The sequence below is a fragment of the Pelophylax lessonae genome (assembly GCF_965119305.1).
Source record: "Pelophylax lessonae genome assembly, chromosome: 5".
Classification (NCBI taxonomy): domain Eukaryota; kingdom Metazoa; phylum Chordata; class Amphibia; order Anura; family Ranidae; genus Pelophylax; species Pelophylax lessonae.
In genome coordinates, this window is record NC_138772.1 from 411,962,513 (window position 1) to 411,983,580 (window position 21,068).

The window sequence follows — 21,068 nt, forward strand, 5'->3', positions numbered from 1 at the left end:
TGCGCTGATTTTGAACTTGATAAAACACAGTGGACCAACACCAGCAGATGACCTGGCTCCCCAATTTATCAATGACTGTGGAAATTAAAATTAAAAGGAGGAAATGCTTGAAATATATCAAGCAGCCATGAAAAATATATGAGTTTCACTTTTTGTATTGAATTACTGAAATAAATTAACTTTTTGATGATATTCTAATTTTTGAGATGCACCTGTATATACATGTGTGCTATATATATATATATAGCATTTAGGATGATCTTTCAAGTGCTTATAAGAAAGTGAAGATTGTGCATTGACTGGATAGTAGTCATATCAACAAGAATAGTAGTCTAAGACATTTAAATTACAGTATTTAGCCAAAATGTTCCTTTAGCTTTAGATACAGTAGGGAGGGGTTAAACCCCTGTCGGTTTACTATCTACTGTATGTCCCTCTTAGAATTTTATTTTATTAATTATTTATTACAGGTACTTATATAGTTCCATAATTTTAAGCAGCACTATTTATTATACATGCACAGTAGTCCCTGCCCTCAAGGAGCTTACAATCTAAGGTCCCTAACTCACATTCATACATACATACACATACTAGGGCCAATATAGACATGAGCCAATTAACCTGCCACAATGTCTTTGAAGTGTGGGAGGAAACCGGAGTACCTGGAAGAAACCCACCCAGGCACAGTGAGAACATGCAAACTCCATGCAGGTTATGCTGTGGTTGAGGTTCGAACCAACGACCCTAGTGTTGCTGGGCAGAACTATTGTTATCAGAACAGGTTTTCCTCTTAGTTGATTCACCCTCATTTCTTCTTTCCTGTGACAGCTGTCAAATTCTTGATTTGGTCACTTTCTTGGTCACTAAAGCAAATAAAGACAAATAAACTTTATCTACCAGGAATTCAGGCAGCAATAACCATTTCACATGGGTTCTAACTCTTTCCTATCCAAAAAAAAAGTTTGTCTATGCAAAGGTATCACGTGACTCATACCCAATTACATCTTATAAATGTATGTTGTACCCTTAATAAACTTTACTGGTTGTCCAAAATGATATAATAAAGTTTAACAAAAAAATGTTATTTGATTCCTCAAACAGACAGTGGTTATTTCATGCACCTCAGCACCAGGACACTAAATACAGGAGATGCAGGACTACTGGAAAGTCGACTTTTTTACCCAAAGAGAGGATTTCAGTGCTTGGAATTCTTCTACTTCCATAATGGTCATGAAAGTGACCGCCTGAACATCTGGATCAGAGAATACACGGATGCCTTTCCAAACGGCACACTGAAATTTGTCACCACAGTCGAGGGTGAGACATTACTTCTTACCTAAAACACATTTTTTTTATGTCAAGGGGGCATAAATGGGTACTAATGTGACAATATGTTAAAACATTCTGTTTTTAATCCTTGCATGCTTGAAATATTATATATGTTCTAAAATTAACACCCAGCGGTAGTTTATTGGCTCAGATTATCAAGAGTGGAGAGACACAGAATATTCAAAGTGGTTATAAAACCTAAACATTTTTACCTCAATCCATTCCTTTCATTAAGAGAAAAAATGTTCAGGTAGTAGTATCCCCCTTGTCCCCCTTATACTTACCTGAGCCTTCACTTAATCCAGCACTGTGCCCGTCTGCAGAGGCTTTCTCCCTTCACTTTCTGGCCTCACAGGCTTTGCTGAGGCAGCAGGAGCCACTGGCTCCTGCTGCTGTCAATCAAAGCCAATGAAAAGGAAGCAGGGGGCAGTGCCAATACACATTGTGTGTGTGTGTAGATGCAGGCAGCATGGCTCGGTAGCAAGTCTGCATGAGTGCCCCCATAGGAAGTGACTTGCCAGGGTGCACTCACAGAAGAGGAGGAGATTTGGGCCCACTCTGTGCAATTCTATTCCACAGAGCAGGTAAGTATAAAACGGTTTGCTATATAAAAAAAAGATAACCCATGGCACCAGACCTAGGGATTATAGCAATCATATCAGGTTTCCCCATGCGGTAGATTGAGTCCCCCCCCCAAATAAAAACACTTGAAGTCCTCGTAGAAAGACCATAGGCATAGTAAAGGTTGTCCAATCTTATAGAAAACCGATTGGTTTGGTGAATATGCAGATCAGTGAAAGCAGACTAATAACCCTTTTATAAAAGTGCCTATATGCCTATTTCAAATGTGCAGTGTATGTGATGTTTAATACACTTTTCCTCTTCCAGCTTCTGCTGGCATCGCTCTCCAGGTTGCTAGAAAGGTCCCAGGTGAAGTGCAGTTGGTATCACTCTGCCTGGGAAAGGAGCTATTGATACAGAGGAACCATCGGCTTATGCGGCTCCTGCTCTCTCCACAGCTGTTTGCTTCCTCCACTGCTGACAGCAACTCCAAGCACTCCGATACTTTGGGATAGTGGGTTGACAACCCTGGGCATCCCAGAGCATGAGGTTGCGGGCCACATCATAAGGCTCTGCAGGCCACATGTGGGTTGAGCACCCCCGTTCTAGGCCAACTAATTGGTAGTTATAAATATGTACCTAACCAAAGAAGAAATAAACACCCCTCAGAGTTAGTCTTCACCTGTCCCACCTCCACTGCACACTAGCAGGTGCTTGCTCTATTCGTTGCAGATATCATAATGTAAGGAAAAGGGTCCAGTTGGCCACACATCCATTAAAATCACCTTTATTATATTAAGAGCCACATAGACACTCCGCAATACAATACTCGAGAGAAAATAGCACACCAACTAACATGTTTCACGCCAACTATAGCGCCTAATCATAGCTAAAATAAAGTTGTTCCACACAGGTATATATGGGTATGATATAAAGACAACTATGTCTAACAACCCCTTACTTGCAAAACCCTGTGCAAAACAAATGGGACAAAGCTGTCGGAGATCAACTAAATCTGCTGTGTCTCACAAGCCACAATCTTAATATAAAAAAAAAACAATAAACCGACGTGAAAAAAACATATATAAAAGAAATATACCCATTCACGTATGTACATAGAAAAACATTTATCTGGGTGTCAGTACCTAATAAACAGCAGGGGCACTGATTACTGAAGCCTTGTCAAATAACAAACCATTTAAAGTATGAGACATCCCATTCATAATTAAGGCCTGCTGGCTTCCTGGTATTCATATTAAAAATCCAGTATACTTCTTTCTTACACAGTAATCTAAATTTATCACCTCCTCTTTTGGGGACTACAATTTTCTCCACACCCTGTACACACACAGTGTCGAGGAATCACTGGGATGACATTCATTAAGATGCTTTGTTACCTTGGTGGAATGATTTTTCTCCATGTTATATAAATGACCACGCAGGCGGTCCTTCGGTCTGCGGGTTGTGTGTTCCACACACTATAAAGAGGACAGCATACAGGTAATTACATTTATACCAGATACTTGGTGTTACAATTAATGAAGGAGGAAATCCTATGCTTTTTAATAAAATGGACAATCTCTCCTGTAATAATGTGTGGGCAGCAAGGTTATCCATTTGCTCCACACTGAAAAGTAACTCTAAACTGTAACCAATACACCAATGTAGCTCCATGCACTCCCGTTAATCGCAGGCCATGGGTTGAACATCCCTGTTCTAAGCCAATGAATTGGTAGTTATAAATATGTTCCCCTTATTTAACATGCTAAGAACACAGAGTTGAGCCTGGACCTCAAATATTATAATAAATATTACTTATTTCTTTGGAGCAAAAAGTAAAAATAATTCACTTCGCTTCAACCATGTCTACCATTTAGTTAGGATTTCTATTTTCTGTGCTTTATAAACAACATACCATAGATAATAAAATAGAAATCCTTTCTATTCATTTGTTTTTCCAGCTCAGCCCGCAAACTACTGGCAGCTCTATCATGTGTCTCTAAACACAAGCATAAAGTTCCGTGTCGTTTTTGAAGGAGTAAAGGGAAGTGGAAACTCCAATGGAGGTTTTTCAATCGATGATATTAATTTATCCGAGGCTAAATGCCCACATTTTATTTGGCACATCCGAAACTTTGAAGATCAGATCAACAATGCAACTCTTAGACTTTACAGTCCTCCCTATTATTCCAAAGAGGGGTATGCTTTCCAGGTGCAGCTTAGAGCTACTGCCTCTCCTGATAAGTTCCATGACCTGGGAATATATTTTCATCTTATTTCTGGAGAGAATGACAACAAATTGCAGTGGCCATGTTCCCTAAGACAAGCATCCATGGCACTGATGGATCAAAATCCAGATATTCGGAAGCGTATGAACAATCTAAGGAGCATTACCACAGATCCCTACCAACTAACAGGTAAGTAACAGTAAGTGCCGGTTCACATTCTTGCGGCTGCGGCGATCGCATGTAATATCGGAGCGCACTGCTCCTTCATTACATGTGATCGGCTGTGCGGTGCGAATTCAGCCATACACTTTGTATGGCTAAATTCGCACTGCACCCACACAAAAGTCGCACATGACCCTTTTTTTCAGCCGCATCAGGATCGGATCGCACAGTGGCTCACACTTGTACGATCCGATCCTGTGCGAACTGTAAAGATCGCATTGCGATATGCGATCAAACTGGGGGTGTCATTAACATTTCATTGACACCCCCAGCATATCGCATATGGCAGTGTGAACTGCCAAGGGTGCGTTTGCGATGCGGGAACAGGCTGCGAACTCGCAGCCTTCCCGCATCGCATAAGTGTGACCCGGCACTAAGTTAAAAAAAAAGTCTGTGTTTACAAATCGTTTGTTTGCAATGTATGCTTTTATTATTACTTCATAGTTTTCCTTATTATTGAAACTGCATTTATTGTGATGGGTTTGTAAACATACCAAAACCACTATGCTTTAGACCAGGGTTTTTAAACTGAGGTGCCGTGGCACCCTGGGGTGCTGAGGAAATATTACACAAAGCTCTGTACTGTCCGACCATGGTTACTGTGTTAAAGTGTAACTCCACTTTTGTTCAGAAAAAACATTCCCCTCTGGGTGATCTCTGTACATTACAAGGATTTTAACAAACTTTGTTGCAGATTCCTACCTTTTGTTATTCTTAAGAAATCCCTGTTTGTTCCTCTGTGTACTGAGTGGGTATAATGGGAGTAGTTTCATAATTACTGTATCTATCAGCTGTGGCAGCTGCAGGACACTTATGATGAAAGCTGCTGGGCCTGCATCCCTTTAGACGTGTTCCTATTGGGAATATCTCACCAAAAATGACATTTTTGTTGCAGGGGATGCCAGAAATCTGACTTGCATCTTAGTGCAGACTTCTGGGAAAATTGGTGAGCCAATCACACAAGCAGGAAATTATGTTTCTGGGGTGTGGTCAGTACACATTCTGTGTAAATAACAGCTCCAGGTTGCCATATTGCATTGCATTTTCAGAAAATTACAACAGCTGCAGATTGAAAAGGAAAGGTCATTTTTAATAACATTCAATTACAATGTGATTTGTGTTGCAATTGTATACGCTATATTGTTTTTTCTTTATTTGCTATTTTTTTCCCCACGAAATTGGAGTTACCCGTTAAGTTCCATGTACAGAGAGGAGAAAGAGCACCTCCCATTCCTCCTGAAAGCTCTCTCCCCTTCTATGCTGTTATCTGTATTTTGCCAGCAAAAGTGAAAGCTGTGTAAGCCGCCTGCCTGCCCACATCCCCCTACCTGATGATGTTATTAGTTGCAAAGGGAAGGTTGGGTGGCATACACAGCTTTCACTTTTGTTGGCAAAATACATAAAACAGCATAGAGAGGAAGAGAGCCCGGAGGAGGATTGGGATGTGCTTTCCCTTCTCTCTGTACATGGAACTTAACACAGTAACCGTTTCATGGTCAGACTGTACAGGGCTTTGTGTCATTTTGTTGTAGCAAGGGCAAAGAGGGGGTATTATGGGGGAGGGTTGTTCTAGAAGGAAGGGTTTAGAAAGAGGGGGTTGTGGCTAGCAGGGGGGATTTGTGCTAGGTGAGGGAGTTTCTGTCAGGAGGGGGACTTCGGCTAGGAGGGGGGGGAGGGGTTTGGGGGGTTTGTGCTAGCAGGGGGGTGGGGGGATTAACAACCCACTGACCACCTTACTTGGCTTTTTCACACCAGGTGCAGTGCGATAAAATGTGTGAAATTGTGCGTTTCCCCACACCACACAAAAATGTGTTGCCTTTTGCAGTTGCGCACAGGTGCCATTATTTCTTAACACACATCCACCAATTGCATGTTTGTTCCCACTTAAACGCATGGTTTAGCAGTACCGTGTATTTTGGGGGGGGGGGGGGGCTCAATTTAAAATCATGCGCTTGGGCTTGGACACACCTCTTTGTGTAAACGAGCCCCCAAACTAGTGTGCCCTAGGGTTGTGCACAATTCTAAAGGGTGCCTTGACTACAAAATGGTTGAAAATCACCGCTTTGGACAACTAAATATAAAGATATATTGGCTGTAATGAAATCAGAACACAGGTTATAGTTTTTTTTTTTGTTTTTTTTTAGATGGTGGAAATTTATTTTGGGATAAACCTGAGAAAGTAGGAGCAAATGCTTCATTCTCTAACGGAACACAGTTTTTCCGTGGACCTGGATATGGAACATCAGCATATATCACGCATGACAGGGTACATAGCAGAGATTTTCTAAAAGGGGGTGATGCATTTCTTCTTATAACAGTAGAAGGTAAGTGACATCATGTGACATTAAGTGGGCATTAAAAAAACTGAAATTATCAAAGATGATGCTGCATTTTTTATAAGCACATTCGTATTTTTTCTACTCTTCCGACAACAAAATGACCTGATTGTCATGCTCATTTGAAGTCTTCTTGGTATCAGGAGTGAGGGCACAGGAGACTTTTATCAAATTGTAAGGTCAACATCCAACATGATAGATGGCTCCATCCACAATGTACAGCAAAATGTTACGCACGTTGACCTAATACAGAGCCACCTTGACTTTTGACACCTTGACAAGATCTATTTAGATATAATAAGGGCCATAATCGAGATCCCATGGGCACAAAAAATCTGGTGCCTTAAGCCTCACCCAAAAATAAGCCAAATTTCCAACGTTTGCCCCTTTATGCTGCATTTTTTTTTTAATAATTATTGTTGCACAGTGTGCAAAAAAAACTATTGTAAAAACCAATCCGGAAGTGGGGAGACCAATAGGCCTATATAACCATGTTAGCTGCTGCACCTATATAACCATTAAGGACCAGATCAAGTTTTATATTTTAGCTAGTGGCCTTCTGACTCCGCAATAACTATATCATTACTTAAAGTGATACTAAAGTCTCATTTTTTTTTTTTTTAGTTAAAAATAACAAACATGTTATACTTAGCTGCTCTGTGTATGATTTTGCACAGAGCAGCCCAGATCCTCCTCTTCTTGGGTCCCTCTTCAGTGCTCCAGGCCCCTCCCTCCCGTTAAGTGCCCCCACAGGAAGCAGCCCCCCCCCCCCCCCCACAGCACTTGAGCCGAACCACAGCTCCCTGTGTCCATTCAGACACGGAGCTGTGACCCAGCCCCACCCCTTTCTCTCCTTGCTGGCTGACTTTGATTGACAGCAGCGGAAGCCAATGGCACCACCCTGCTGTCTCAGCCAATGAGGAGGGGAGTCCTGTGCAGCCATGACACTCCTGCAACATTGCTGAATCTAGATGGCCCTCAGATAAGTATTAGAGGGGCTGAGGGGGGCTGCTGCACGCAGAAGGCTTTTTATCTTAATGCAAAGAATGCATTATGATAAAAAACCTTCTGGCTCTACAATCACTTTAAGATAACAAATACAAATATAGTTGTTAATTCCAGGTTTAATAATACTTTATTACGTCAGCCACATATATGCTGCAGCTGTCCCCCGCCAGCTCTAAGCCTGAGAACTGAGCGATCACATGGCCGCTAATCATTCAGTTCTCAGTCTTTAGTGAGCAGAGAGTCGGAAACTGTCAGTGTGCCCCTTCAGCCCATTACATGGAAAGTATAGCTGGTATAATTCATGGGCAGCCAGGTACCCAGGGAAGTGATATAACCCTCTCGGGGAAAAGGTTCCTAGTAACTCCAGGAGAAGTTCCTTAGTCCTGGATCCTGGGTCCATAGTTGGTGGGAAGGAGGCTGGCCCTCAGGCCCCTCCAGGAGCCCAAGTCATGGTGGCTTCCATGACACTGGTAATTCACAAAGTCAGTAATATATGATGGCATTAGAAAACCGTAACCGCATGGAAAGTCAAAAATTGTGATAACTCCTCTATAAACATTATGCTATACCCACTTTAGAGTGCACTCTTTATGAATGGTAGTGATGAAATCTAAAACTCTCTAAAGAGGTACCTCTAACTCCGGACATTAGGCAAAGTTCTTGTAAAGCAGCTAATTGAGCATTCTTTAGCTTTAGTTCTTTAGCTGGCTAGTGTTGGGGCCCAGTTTTTATTGTGGTGCACATGAACACAGTCCCAGTAACGTCTGCATGAAATAAATAATGCTGATAGTTAGATGGCCAGTCCCTATATGCTTAGTTTTGCAAGCAGTAACAGGTTAATAGCAGCAGTATCATCTCAGCAGCCCCAGTGATTTGGCAACAGGGGTCTCACTGTTCAACTGTCAGCTCACTTGTAGATCTGCCTCGAGCAACTCGGGTCCTCAGTACATGGCCGCAGACTTGTGACAGGTTGATATGTACACAGGAGCAGAGCTTTCAGCCTATGAAAAATACAGCTCTTTCTCTCTTTATACTCGGATCACATTGGTAATTATAGCCCAATCATTCATTGCCTACCATAGTAAAGATTCTTTCCTGAACTTCGTCTCTCATGGTATATCAACAAAGCATATCATCATGGAACATCCTTAAAGATGTAGTAAAAATAAACCATGTAAGCAAGTATGGATGAGCAGAGACTAGAACTAGTAGCTAAAAGTCTGTACTGTAAAGGCAAACCAAACTCATAGAAGCCACATAGATACAATGTTACTTGAAGGTTGAAGCAAGTGCACATGCAGCCTGCAAGACTGCAGGTCACAAATGTATCCACGTTGTGCACAAAATTGCTGTATCTATCTTTACAAGCATCCTGTCAACAATGACTGTTGCTCACTATGTATTAAATCATTACTTTGAAAGTCTCAGATAAACAGCACAAAAGCTGTTTTACACAGTGAAAGCAAACTGCAATGAGTATGTGAACAGCCATAGACATCAATGGCAGCATGGATAGACACAAGCCAACAGGTAGTTATAGGAAAACACATAGTAATAATAAGTTGATCCTAAGGCTTCTGCAGACAAGGCAATGCCAATGTGCTAAGATACACTGTTACTGTACAGTATATTATAACGCACAAGAGTGGCAAACAAAATGGGGAATTTCTGCTGGTAAAGCAGTACACATACATGCATGTCATATGTGTGCTCACCTTGGATGGAGTTTAGCATTAAACATTTGAAATGTCCGAATACTAACATAAGCAAATCTAAATTAAAAAACAGAAATGGAAGTTTACCAGTCCTTAGATGTGGAGGCTGCATTCGTTTTCTTTTTTGAAGCTTTTCTTCCCTTAATTAAAATGGTGGTTCTACTAGTAAAAACACACAAAAAAACCTGGAGCTGAGAGATGACAAGTCTAGAGACCCCAAAAGCTGATTAATAAAAACAATAGAATTGGTAAAAAATATTGATGATGAGGTTGGCCATGTGTCTCGTCAGGGGTGCAGCTGCCCCATACTCAGTCCCCATGAGATAAGTGACACAAACAACAACAATGGGATGAAAAGCGCTCCCCCAGACAAAGAAAACTAGGCTGGTAAATTAGGGGTAAAATTTCTCAATTTTTTAAGGACATCATGACAGGAAACTCCAGTAAATGGATGGGAAAAACACTGGCCACCATGTAAATAGCATAAGTGATTAGGCAGTACCTTGAGTGGGAGCCAATGTTGAAGACAATGTACTGAGCAGGAGATGTCCCCCCAATGGGGGATGAGATCGAGCTCAGCCTGGTGAGGATAGCGGGTAAGAACAGAGATGCAACCGGAGAGATGCAACATAGAGGGGGAGAACCTGCAGCATCTTCCCACGCCAGAAGATGGAATCACAGCTGTTAGCATAGAGTGGCCGGCCACATCCTAAGAACGCATCAGCGTCTCCTGCACTCGTAGGTCCGCAGCCGTGCTGGGAGATGACGTCACAGGGAGTCCGCAGCCGAGCCGGGAGATGACGTCACCAGACAGCTGGAGTCAATGAAGAGAAGAACAGTGTCCACACTCTGCAGTACCGGAGTAATGGTAAAGTGGCCAAGTGTATAGGAGGAAAAACGCCAAAAGGAGATTACATGTTTTGGAGAGATCCCCTTCTTCAGGTCTAAAATTGGCATTAGACATGTGGATTTAAGTAGGGAAGGGAGAGGGAGGAAGGGGAGGAGAAACCTCATCAAATGCATTGGCTCCCTCTACCTAAAAACTGCTGGCAACAAATAAACAGTAATTACAAAATAATATGGCAACACGAGGACCGTAAGAACACAACAAACATACAAAAACATGTAAATCATATAACGAACATTGAAAAAATTAAAAAAAAAATGGTGGCCAGTGTTTTCCCATCCATTTACTGGAGTTTCCTGTCATGATGTCCTTATTAAACTGAGATATTTTACCCCTAATTTACCAGCCTAGTTTTGTTTGTCTGGGGGAGCGCTTTTTATCCCATTGTTGTTGTTTGTGGTTCTACCAGTAACACACTTCCAGCTCTAGGATCATAACACTCTTTCAGGGGAGAGGGTTTCTGTGGTACTAAGAGATAACTGAGAGCAATGTAATTGCTAACAGTCAGTAAAGGCAGAGAGCATAGGACGTTGTCAGTTTACATGATTTCTGGCAGGATCAAAAGTATTTTTTTTTAACTGTTAAAGAAGAGAAGTTTATTTTTAGAGTTTACTTACCTTTTATTTTTATTTTCTCCAGATGTAACTCATTTAAATACAACTCAGCCAACCCCTCCTACTACTATTAGACCGACAACCACAACAGGAACGGGAACAACCACCACCACCACAAGAGCACCAGGAACAGGAACAACCACCACCACAAGAGCACCAGGAACAGGAACAACCACCACCACCACAAGAGCACCAGGAACAACCACCACCACAAGAGCACCAGGAACAGGAACAACCACCACCACCACAAGAGCACCAGGAACAACCACCACCACAAGAGCACCAGGAACAGGAACAACCACCACCACCACAAGAGCACCAGGAACAACCACCACCACAAGAGCACCAGGAACAGGAACTACCACCACCACAAGAGGAACAACCATCACCACAAGAGCACCAGGAACAACCATCACCACAAGAGCACCAGGAACAACCACTACAACAAGAACACCTGGAACAGGAACAAGCATCACAACGATTACAACACCAAAACCAGATATTACCTGCGCAAATTATATCTGTCACAATGATGGCGTCTGTACCACTGAGGATAATAAGCCAGTCTGCAGGTAACACTGAGATAAGAAATGGGCTGAATATCAATTCAATTCCTTAGTCTCTACACACTTACAAAAGATCTCATTAACATTATTATCTCACAGTTGGATTTCACCTTTTTTTCTTCTACTGAAGAACACATCATGGAAATATTGACTATAGCATTTGGGATGAAGAGGGAATTCTGCTGGGGTTATCTTGCCATTGACGCCCCTAAAACTTAGATTGTCATAACCTATAAAAATAGAATCAACACTGCTTAATCTATTAGTAAAGCAGTGAAGGCTACTTTCATCAGACATTCTCTGGATATAAACCAATTACTGTCATTAAAACATGGACTAGGAAGATTCACCTGCAGAGAATGTTTGCTGAATGTCTGATTTGCTGTCTGACTTGTAGTGGACAGACCATTTAAGGCCAGAACAGCAATGGTTTGAAATGTAGGTACTCATGACTTGTATACCTGTTTAACCAGCAGGTGTCTGTAGATTCACTTACCAGGAACAGGTCCCCATACTGGGATGATGTTAATCAATGTTCACCACTGGGAGCTGTTGTGTCTCAGCAGTGTAGATATACTGTTACCAGGTCACCATCTTTTAAACCACACAAAGTTCCTGCTCCAACTCCTCCTACTATCTCTTAAAGCTTCTAACCACTTGACCCCTGCAAGATTTACCCCCCTTCGTGACCAGGCCATTGTTTGCAAAACAGCACTGCGTTACTTTAACTGACAATTGCGCGGTCGTGTGATGCTGTACTTAAATACAATTGATGTCCTTTTTTCCCACAAATAGAGCTTTTTTTTGGTGGTATTTAATCACCTCTGCAGTTTTTATTTTTTGCGCTATAAGTCATTATAGTGTCTTCTGAAGACATGGGGCCAGAGGATGAAAATAGAAAGCACAGTAGGGGACATTGGAATCTGACACTTCTGGAAGTGTCAAATGTAAAAAAGTCTATTTCTTCAAGGAAATTGAGACAGGTGAGTATTATCTGGATGCTTTACAGTGAGCTGCAATTTCCCCCCTTTTACAAATATGGATAGAGTTGCTTTAGGGGTTGATAGAATTCTGAGTAATAAAACTAGGACAAATATACAGAACACATCAGTCAGAGAAAAGTCTTAAAGAGGAGCTCCAGCCCTCCACTAATAATTCAAAGTCAGCAGCTACAAATACTGCCATTCCTTATACTGTGCTGCACTTTGTGAATGGCCTGGCAGCAGAGGGAGGAGGAGGGGGCAGAACATCCGGGGGGACCTACCCGCTCCCCCCCCCCTCTCCCCAAAAGACGCCAAATGTGGCACCAGAGGAGGGGAGGAAGCAAACAAGTGGAACTTCCCCTTTTGGATGGAGCTCTGCTTTAAAGTGACACTAAACAATATCCTTATTCTCTAAAAAAATGTAATGAAATTGTTTCACATTGTTTTTCTCTGCCTTCTTGTAATGTCCTCTGTGTTTGGATTGAGCATGTTAGTTGCAATCATGTGCACTGTTCTATGCACATTACAAATCCCACGGTCCATATCTCTAGTCCATCCCAGGAGCGATCAGGAGAGGGTGGCTACATCCCAACATATAATGGAACCATGGAGAACAAATGTAGTCATCCTCTAACAGGAAGTTAGATCACTGCAGAAAAAAAGAAAATATGCTTTTTTTGAGTTAAGAATACAAACCTAAATAGAAAAACTACTCAAAAGAGGTAGAGACCTAATTCACCAAGATTGGGAAATTAGGTGGTGAAAAAAAAAGAGGGGGGGGGGAGGGGAAACTGGACATTTAAAGTAGTTAACGGACCCTCCCAAGGTCACGCTGGCATCTATCATGAAGGGGGGAGAGAGAAGAATGCCCGTGCCGGACGGTAATTGGCACCAAAAGCACTCCCCCACAAGGATGCAACTGGGAAAGATACGCCCAGGCGTGCAGCGTCGATTGACGTCACACGCATCAGGCGTGGGGCGTGGCGTCGATGCGCAACCGGTATCCGCCCAACCCCCCGTGTCTGAAGGAAGAGAGAGAGGAGAAAAGCCCCACAAGTGCATCGCAGCTCCCAGAAATAGAGGAACCCCGGACACCTAACCATTGATATTGAATAAAATAAACTAGATTTCGGTGATGCCTATCCAATGGTTGGTTCCTCTGTAAGGAGAAGGGAAAGCAAAAAAAGAAAGGAAAAAAAAAAAGAAAAAAAAAGGGGAGAGAAAAAAAGGGGGGATATAGAAAAGGAACAATTAAATAATGAAGCCAACTGAGTACTATAGTAAGAATAGGCTAAGGTCTAAGAATGTAGTAAGAATATAGTAAGAATAGGCTAGGTCAAAATTGACATAATTGTCCGTGTGCTTCCATCCCTAAGTCAATTTTGGAAAAGGGGGGGGGGGGGAATTATTATTACAGGTAATGCATGGTTACTATTTTAAAAGCCTTAAATCTCAACTGAATTTTGGTTTAAAAGAAAAGTATGGATTTAAGGGGGAAAAAAAATACTCACCTAGGTGGATGCAGCCTCAGTTTGATGCTGCATCTGTCCCCCTCTGCTTCTAAGACTGAGAATTGAGCTCAGCCTTCAGTGAGCAGAGAGCCGGGGATTGTCAGTCTCCGGCTCCCTGCTCTGCCCCTCCAGTTCTCACTGGAGCGCTGGTTTGTGCAGGAGGCAGGAGCGGCTGGCTCAGGCTCTCAGCAGCTAAGAGGCTAAGCCGTCTTACGGTCCAGGCATCTGAGTGGACCCCGACCATATGGTCAGGATCTTTTCAGAGCCTGGACTGGCTCTGTGATGTCAGCCAATGGCAGGCTTTAACTCACTGTCAGCTAAAAAAGGGTCACAAGAACGCAGAAAGAACTGCACTCCTGTGATTTATAGAAGTACAGACAAAAAAGCCTTGGCTATACTTCTCCTTTAAATCTACCTAATGCTTTTCATGTGCATCAAAACAGAACCTGTTCATAGTCTTGTGTGTTTTTTTTCTATAGAAGGCTGTCAAAGTCTAAATAGAAAAGCCTGTCCCATGCCAGCATGCTGAATGGAAGGACAATTGCTATTTGTGGAAGCATTGTTCTTTGCAGAATTATGACAACACCCCAGCTCCCCACTCGGTCAGACCTGTAGCTCAGCAAATGACAAAGTAAATGCTCTATGATGATTGGGGAGCTCTAGCTCTGATTCAGTAGTAGCATGTTTTACAACTTGTTTTAGTGTACTTGGAATGTATTTAACCACTTCTGGACCAGAAGATTTTCCCCCTTAATGACCAGGCCATTTTTTCTGATTCGGCACTGCGTTAATTTACCTGAAAATTGCGTGATCGTGTGACGATATACCCAAATAAAATTCATGTCCTTTCCCCCCCCCCCCCCCCACAATTAGAGCTTTAATTTGGTGGTATTTGATCACCTATGCGATTTTTATTTTTTGCGCTATAAACAAAAAAAGCGACAGTTCTGATAAAAAAAAATATATTTTTTTTTCACTTTCTGCTATATAACATTGCTAATAAAAAAAAAAAAAAAAGTTAAAAATCAAGTTTTGATCATTATTTTAGGTCAATTTGTATTCTGCTACATAGTTTTGGTAAAAAAAATCCCAATAAGCAAATTTTGATTGGATTGCGCAAAAGTTATCACGTCTACAAACTAGGGGAAAGATTTATGTCATTTTTATTTATTTATTTATTTTTACTAGTAATGGCGGCGATCAGAGATTTTTAGCGAGATTGCGGCGGACACCTAACTGACATTTTTGACACTTTTGGGGGGGACCAGTGACATTACTGCAGTAATCATTGCTAAAAATATGCACTGTTACTGTAATAATGACACTGGCAGGGAAGGGGTTAACCCAGGGGCGATCAAAGGATTAAATGTAAGCCTAGGGTAAGTTTTCTAACTGTGAGGGGGATGGGCTTATGGAATCAACACAGAAACCTGTGTTTCCTAAATAGGAGGAACCCAGGAGCTCTGTATTGAAAGTGGAATTCCAGGCAAAACCTGTCTACTCCCCCCTCCTAACACCTATTCTGACTAACCTGTGTAAGAAAGATATATATATATATATATACTTACGTCAGCTGCAGGGGAGAGGAGAGCCTGGGAGTGTGATATCACACATAGGCTTCAATGGGCCATCCATTGTTTGTTGCTCCCCCTACTCCCTGCAGCTGCTGCTGGCTCACAGAGGGGAGCCGGATCACACGACCTAAAAACCAGAAAGGATATAACCCTCCCTTTATATAAAATAAATTAGGCTGACGATACATTTATAATTTGGTTACAATTTATAACCAAACAACACAGATAAAATGACCTACATTTGTTACCTACACTTCAAACATATATAACATTTTCCACATTTTCCCCACTTAGGTGTAAAGTTACGAAAGACTGGTGGTTTGTGGGAGACAGATGTGAAACCAAAGTTTCCAGCCAAGACACAATGGTGATTGCCGTGTCATCTTCTGTCACCATATTTGTCGTCATGTTAGGAGTCACACTTGTCAGTGTGTACTGCTTGAAGAAGAAGCACAAAAAACTACTTAAGTCTGAAGAAGATTTAGTAAGTACAAACTGTTGTCAATATATGGCATTGTATTTTATCTTTGTATTTTTCTGTGGATCAGTCAAGTATTCTCGCCAAAATTTCAACAGGTGACAAAATCATGTTTCATATGGGTGACTACCAATGTAGCCAACCTGCAAATATAACAATCACCATCTGGCATCATGTATTATGATTTAGTGTATCTGGTTTTCTTTGCATAAGCTCTCCATGCACTGCCATTTCCATGTAGTGAATGCCTCTATATCCTGGTGTGAGCTAGCCTGAAGCAGCCCAGGGACAACTTTGGGGAGATCAAGATCTCACCCTTCACATCAACTAACATTGATGCAGATAAAACTCGTTCCTGGCATTTGACAGATGGTGGGAATGGAAATTCGGCACTCTAGTTCCATTTTACATCTATAGACACGCTTGGATCAACCATGCATTTCATCCTTCTGGTAGTACAAGTTGTGTGTAGAGGAATGTCCCTGACCTCCATATTCGCAAATCCAGGGTGATGTATCCCCTCTACACTCATGATGTCCAACATGAAGCCTTTAAGCTCTTTTTGTGTGGACTACCATGTCCTGGGTTGGGTCTGCCACCTGTGGTATTGCAGTGTGGCAGTGGGTAGAGAGCAATCCAACGTCTGGCGCTGAGGAAACATATGTAGTACTGTCAGACTGAGTAATCTCTGCCCTACAGTACAGGTGTAGTTGCAGCAGGATGGGAGCTGTACTTTAAGCACTCCATAATTTGTAGTCTAACCACCGCTGCTCTAAACTGATCACGATGCTCTCCCTCGGAAAACCACTATATGCTAGCATGTACTATTATTACTTCCATGGTATCAGTGCCCATCTGTAAGGTTCCAATGAACCCAACTGGTCAGCTTCTGATGCATTCTATTTGTTTTCTCATTGGACTGTACATAAGTCTAATTATATACTAACCTATCACAAAACTTGTCTTTCAGAAAATTTCCTTGTGAGCCTCTTCCATGATGGAACATCAACTATATGATCACTCTTGTGGCTTCAGTGACAAACCAACATTACTGAACTTCAAGCAAATATAAAAAGAAACTAATTAGTCTAGTTATCCATTTAATAATCATAAAAAAATACTTTTGAAAGAAGTAAACTTATCATAAAGAAACATGGAAGCTGCCATTGCTCTTTTATTTTGTGAAAATACTAGCCGCTTGGCTTTAATACTTTAAGCTAATGACCCACATTCAGTAAGCAGATATTAACTTCTGACTTTTCTGATCTGCATACTTGTTCTGGGCCAGTGATTAAAAGTTTTAAAGAAAGGGGAAGCAAAATGGTAATTTAAGTAGCATATTCAGGACGTCAGCAATGGACGTCCCTATAATTCCTTCAAAAACTGCTACTATAGGCCAAGGCCTACAAATTCGACTAAGGCCCCATTCTGATTGATATGTTGTGGTACACGCAGTAAAACATGCATTTTAGTACACATTCTTGCATAGGACCCATGCTGCAGAGCATAACATGAATCACAAGCCATGTGTTATGGCGCACTAAAAAAAAAAAAAAAAAATACAAAAAAAAAGCAGTCTATGTGCATGTTTGTCAATTGACATGCATTGGAAGCCTATTCATGATGAATAGTTAACCTTAAAGGCCACGTTTCTGATTGCTGACCATGGTTCCTGTTACACTCACATTTAGGGTGCAACATGAAACATGGTCACATTCTGCAGCCCCCACTATCACAGTACTCCCCCCCCCCTTTCTTACCTGAATCTTGGGGTTTTGATGCCTGTGGCACCTGCATTCTGTGAATAGAAGACTACAAGTCTCATCTGCCCCCACAGCAGAGGGAGTTCTAAGTATGACTGGAACACAAGCGCAGTGACGCCACCACACTTGTAACTGAAGATCTGTACCTTCATACAAACTGCAGGAGCTTGTACACTGCTCCAGTGCAAAAATTTGTGTATATTTTTTCTTTTTCAATATGGGTGCATTTAATAATTTTATTTTACAAAAGGTGGAATATGCCTTTAACACAATGAATGATAATGTACAACATAACACAAGAGAACACACTTGTGTAAATTCAGCCAGAGGCAGTCATTCAAAAGTACCTCAAATCTGCCTTGATATAAGCTTCTTATATTCCCCCTGCCTGTTATGACACCATTGCATTGCTGCACTCTTTTCATTGCCGGCGGTAGGTGGCCAAAGCCGGCCATACACTAGTAGATTTTTGAATGAACTACAAAGATCCTTAGAGTACATTCTATGACTCGCTTGAAAGTACTTCAAAATTTAGTTTGCTTTAAAACCTAACTGCATCTTTATTTTCAGTTTAAATGGTTTGTTTGAGCCAAGCTGGACCAAATGAATGGTTCCCCTAGTATTAGGTGTGGCCAGGGCCGCTGATAGGGCAGTACAACCAGCCCTGTTGTACCGGGCCCGGGCTCCATCAGCTCTACAAGGGGCCTGGGCAGCATCACAGTAAATTTCTGCATGTTAAAAAAAATTCGTTTTTTCTAAACTTTTTCCTAATTTGTACTTTCTTGGGGGTGTAATTACATTTTCCTGGGCCCTATAATGTCAACAAAAGGGCCTAGGAGGTGAGTGCAGTGGCAGGGCTTTTTTTTCATTTTCGGGGGCGCATGTATACATGGGATGTAGTTCTACATTGATTTGCTGCCATAAAGTCCTGGCTGCTGCTGTCCACTGCCTTCCCTGGCGGAGGGATACAATAATTCTCTGCTCAGCCCCGCCTCCCCTTACTCAAGTGCCGAGTGTGATCATGTAAGGACGCAGACGACTCAGCAGCTGACAGGGAGCAGCAGGATGACAGCGTGGCTGCATTGGACAAAGTGAGTGAAGAACAGAAGATAGAGTCCTCACTGTGTCCTATGATCACCAGTATGAAAAATCACACAGGCTGCAGGTACCCTGTCACAGTGTCACATGGATGCTGGAGATGCTGACTTTAAGCTATGGCTGTACTGAGTGTTACTGCATAACAAAGTTAGCAGCCCCATCATCCATGTGACACTGTGACAGGGCACCTGCAGCCTGTGTGATTTTCATGCTGCTGATCATAGGACACAGTGAGATGCTACTTTAAACTTGTGTTTGGGGGACAGTAAACATGTGCAGTCAAACCACTCCCTTTTAACCTCTTCCCGCCCATCGATGTATCAGTGTTCTGTCAGAATAGCACTACCTATCAGATTCTGCTAGCAGAAGTGACGTACGGACTAGAACAACATACTGCGCATGTACCATGCGTTCCAACATGGCGGCTATGCGTTCCAATAGGTTTCCTAATGCGACAGAACACGAAGCAGCAGTGGACATCTTCTTACATTCACCCAAGTCTTGAATTTTAATTTATTTTATCAGTAAACTCACCTTATAGACTGAAATAGACTATTTCACCGCAGCCGAGTGGAACAGTCTATTTCACTATATAATCAGTTTGTCGCTGAGCAGTGCGGGGTGTACCAAGATGGCCGTCAAAACCTTCTGGCCGCAGGTTTCTCGCTATATTTACTAGAATACAAAAAAAAATAGAAATGTAATACTGTGATTTATTCTATAAGGTCAGTTTACTGCTAAAATAAATGTAAAATTGAAGACTTGCGTGGGTGTAAGAAGATGTCCACTGCTGCTTCGTGTTCTGTCACATTAAGAAAGCTATTGGAATGCATAGCGGCCATGTTGGAATGCATGCCGCATGCGCAGTAAGTTGTTCTAGTCCGTATGTCACTTCCGATAGCAGAATCTGATAGCGCTATTCTGACAGAACACCGGCACGTCCCTGGATTGGAAGGGTGATATCTTGGTCATCCCTGCAGCATGATAGCCCCAGCAACTTTGCACAAAGTAACATAAATAAAATAAAATGTAAAACCTTTTTAAAGCCCCCATTCCCCCTTGCTCATGCGTAATTGCAAACATGCACATTGGTCCCGCACATATATACGTAAACGGTGACAAACCTGCATTTTGTTTTGAGGTGGGGCCAGGGATGGGGTTGAAGGGGGCCCCATCAGGTAGGCTGTACGGGGCCCCATCATTTCTAACAGCAGCCCTGGGTGTGGCCACTGGCAGCGCTGTATAAAATGTATGTAGCGTTAACTGTGTTCTGGCAGCTTTTTGGGGACTTCCTGTCTGCTGTTGGAACAAAATTGAGTCAGGCTGAGCACTGCTCAGCCATTCACAGGAAGCCTTGTTGTTATCAACGAAAACAAGGCTTCCTCTGATTGGCTGAGGAAGAGATTGTAACATCTGCTCACCCCTCCACCTCAGCCAATCAAAGGCAGCTTTGAAGTTTTTCATCATCGTAATCAAAAACAACCATTGATATGTCCCAACAAATTATTCCAAAATCAAACAAATGGTACTGAAACAATAGTATTCAAACAAAATTCTTCCAGTGTACGGTCAGCTTTAGCGATCAAGTTTTATTGTTTGCAACAAAGAAAAAATGTCATCTACCTCTACAGTATGCACAGATGTGTCAGTCACAAACTTTGTCAGGAAAAGCAACTTATATAGTACTGTATATGTATTTAATCTGTGTACTTAACTGCTTGGCCAAAAGTTCATCTTTAAAACTTCAAATAAAGTGGTGATAAATATGTAATATTGCAAGGTTTTCTATTTGTTAATGAGTCATAACTGAAAATGTGCAGATTACGGAGTTTTATTATTAAGGCCCCTTTCACATAATCAGGCTGATCAAGTCCACCTGTCCATTTTTCAGGCGGACCTGATCAGGCCACCCATTGACCGCTATGGAGAGGCTGATGTCAGCAGAGGTGTGTCCAACACCCGTCTGTCATCCAAACAGACAAGATCCGCTTAAAAACAGACGGATGACGATATGTTCACCACCTGTGCAGCAGTCTGATCGGAGGAAAACAGTCATGCTGTCCATTTTCATCCGATCTCCCCATAGAGGAGAGCGGGACCCTGACAGGTCCATCTCTACACAGTAAGCAGAGACTGACCTGTCATTCGTCTCAACGGAGCGAACCCCACTGAGCT

The 21,068-nt window shown here is 42.1% G+C and overlaps 1 protein-coding gene across 1 annotated transcript in view; it reads left to right on the forward strand.

Annotated features, from left to right (window-relative positions):
- LOC309556541 (uncharacterized protein) overlaps positions 1-16,216 on the forward strand; it is a gene marked incomplete at both ends in the record, with an annotated part of 150,708 nt that extends 134,492 nt beyond the window's left edge. Inside the window, 6 exons of the mRNA XM_082258985.1 lie at positions 1,102-1,317; positions 3,852-4,307; positions 6,485-6,664; positions 10,946-11,492; positions 15,849-16,038; positions 16,103-16,216. Of these exons, the coding sequence (XP_082115111.1) occupies positions 1,102-1,317; positions 3,852-4,307; positions 6,485-6,664; positions 10,946-11,492; positions 15,849-16,038; positions 16,103-16,216 (1,703 nt within the window). The remainder of the gene's footprint in view (positions 1-1,101; positions 1,318-3,851; positions 4,308-6,484; positions 6,665-10,945; positions 11,493-15,848; positions 16,039-16,102) is intronic.
- Positions 16,217-21,068: the final 4,852 nt, after the last annotated feature.